This window comes from Brassica napus, chromosome C5 (assembly GCF_020379485.1).
Source record: "Brassica napus cultivar Da-Ae chromosome C5, Da-Ae, whole genome shotgun sequence".
Classification (NCBI taxonomy): Eukaryota; Viridiplantae; Streptophyta; class Magnoliopsida; order Brassicales; family Brassicaceae; genus Brassica; species Brassica napus.
The window spans coordinates 12,049,806-12,052,503 of NC_063448.1; the positions used below are offsets into that span (position 1 = coordinate 12,049,806).

Here is a 2,698-nt window from a genome sequence, read left to right on the forward strand (position 1 = left end):
AAAAAGAGAGAATAAAAATGACCGGAAGGAGACTAACAAATCTCGCTCGTTTTCTTTTTATCAAACGATTTATAATTTTAAGATATTGTGTATAATTATAAAGATTTATTTCGTAAAACAATCTTGTATTCTTGTTCAAACTGTTTTTAAATATTTAATAAACTCTGATGATAAATATTTAATATTTATATTGGATAATTTCGTAAATTCATGTATACAAAAGTGTATTTTTCAAAAAAACTTAAATGATAGATGCAGTTTTCAAAATAAAATCTCATATAAGTGTATTTTTTAAAAATTTCCTAAACGTAAATGGGCTTCTGAAAATAGGCATAATTTTGAAAAAAATCATTAATTTTATGTATAAGGATATTTTTAAATATATTTAGGTAAAAAGGAATATACAATTTTCCAGAATAATTGATAATTACTAATTATGTCGATTCGATAATATATTTGGTAAGATTTATATTTTAAATAGATTTTTATAAAAAAAATTGGGTAAGTTGATATCATCATAATATCTCGGGACAATATTACTTTTTTCTTTTAAAATTAGGTCTTTTCTGTCGGACAGATCAGGTTTTTTCTGTCGGACAGCGCCGCTGCAGAACTATGAACTTAAGGGTCAAAGAGATGAACAGAGGAACAAGGAATCTGAAACAAGCAGCAGCTTCCGAGCAGGATTTCACGGTTAAGCAATGTCAGAGTATTTCCCAGGTGATAAAAAAAACCCTACTTTTTTTGTGTGTGTATATGTATTTAATGATTAAAGTTTGAAGCCAATTCATAGAGTTTGCAATTGATTTTGTTCTTAACTGGTGTTTTCTTTGAAGATAAGGGATGCAAAAGCAGACAACAACTCATCAACATTGTTTAAACGGAAGAAAAGAAGAGCTAATCGCGCGTATAACCTGTTGGTCATGCGCTGTTATTTGGGTCTGCCTCTCAGAACAAAAAAAAGAAGAAGATATATGTCCGAGATTCCTCTCGATCTTTTGGTCGAAATTCTCATCAGACTGACGGGAAAGTACTTGGCGAGGTCCAAGTGCGTCTCAAAGCAGTGGTCATCCCTCATCTCTTCTCGGTATTTTTGCGAACGTTTACTTACGATCACACAACGGAAACAACAACCACATCTATACATGTGTTTGGTGGATAAAGACGGGCAACGTGAACTTCTGTCCATGTCATCAACGTCTCCAGACAACACTTGTTTCGTGGTCGACCAAGATTTGAGCATCCCAGGGATGGGGGGCTTCCTCTTGAGCGGCCTCCACGGCTTGATGTGTTTCTCAATGCGTAAAAGTGCTTGTATATACAACCCCACCACCGGACAACGCTTGACCTTACCCAAGATTAAGCCCGACATCATAGCCGAACCAGGTCAAATTCAGTGTATTAAGAGGTACCATATCGGATACGACCCTGTTGATAATCAACACAAACTCTTATGTTCAGTTGTTATATATTCGGAAAATTTTTTTAATCTGAAGACAGAGCACTGGGTGTTCGTACTAGAAGCTGGAGGTTCGTGGAAAAAGGTTGTTCCACATGAGATTTGTCGTCCTCATTCCCCTTTCGTACCAGGCATATCTATCAGTGGATCAGTAGTATATTATTTGGCGTGGCATAATATGTACACTTACGCGATTGTGAGTTTTGACGTTAGGTCTGAAGAGTTTACTACCATCATAGCACCTGTGGATGTCAGATATCATATTCCCGCACTTCAGATGTGGGCAGAACTTATAGAGTATGGTGGGAAAATAGCCATTTTCGAATATACCTACTTAAAATCTGAGGGTACGACGGTATTATGGATATTGGAAGATGCTGAGAAAAAGGAATGGTCGACGAGGAGCCTTGTTTTGCAGCCTTGTCAGATGCATTTAGTCCAAGATATTGATTTGATTGTAAAGGGCACAACTCAGGACGGCAAAGTTATTTTGGCACCTTTGGAGATGCATTCTGGATTCTACATTTTGCGTTATGATTTGCAAAGCAATGGCTTGAGTAAGGTTGAAATCAAAGGAATACCACAACGTTGGTTTGACAAAGAATGCTACTTTGACTTGAGGTTGGTGAATGAGAGTAGTGTCATCGACTTGGAAACTTAGCACTTGTTTTTTTTATTCACTTGATTTTGCTTCGCTTTGTTCTCCAGTGTTGTCTACCGCTTTTTAGGGGTAATTATTCCCTGTGAAATTGCTAATAACATCTACGGATGAGGTGAGATGACATCATGTTTCTGTTGTAGAGATGAATAATAACTCTTATGCCTTGTTTTTTCCTTTTTAAAAAATTCATGCTAATTTTTTACTTTCGTTCAGTCTCTTGTTACAGTGCTCTGGTGCAAGAGTTACGAGGATTGGATACATATGAGTGTGTAAAAGTTTGGAATTAACGAATTATTTGAGAGATGCTAACTTTATTTGGTTTTGATTGAATGATAAAGACATACGTACACGGGAAGAAAGAAAGACAAAAAGACAAAAAAAATGAAATATCTATGAAATGGATTTGGCACAGTGGTTGAGTACTGCATGAATTTTTGTTCTAGAAAACCTAGGTTGAACCCTACCTCAACCTTTTTAAAAGAAAGGGTTTTCAATTTTGAATGCTAGCGCAGGCTTAATTAGATTTTAAATTTACATTGTGTTATTTTTTATATATTGACAAAAGGGTGTGACCAAAA

The 2,698-nt window shown here is 35.5% G+C and overlaps 1 protein-coding gene across 1 annotated transcript; it reads left to right on the plus strand.

Annotated features, from left to right (window-relative positions):
• The first annotated feature begins 527 nt into the window (after window positions 1–527).
• Window positions 528–2,324, plus strand: LOC106352774 (F-box protein At2g40910). Its single transcript, XM_013792404.3, has 2 exons — window positions 528–720; window positions 837–2,324. Exons 1-2 carry the CDS (start codon window positions 616–618, stop codon window positions 2,118–2,120), a joined length of 1,389 nt encoding a protein of 462 aa, XP_013647858.2. The 5' UTR covers window positions 528–615; the 3' UTR covers window positions 2,121–2,324.
• The last annotated feature ends 374 nt before the right edge of the window (window positions 2,325–2,698 follow it).

Coding starts and splice junctions, on each gene's coding strand:
- LOC106352774 (XM_013792404.3), top strand. CDS start 616: ATGAACTTAAGGGTCAAAGAGATGAACAGAGGAACAAGGAATCTGAAA. Junction 721..836: donor AATGTCAGAGTATTTCCCAG/GTGATAAAAAAA, acceptor TTTTCTTTGAAG/ATAAGGGATGCAAAAGCAGA.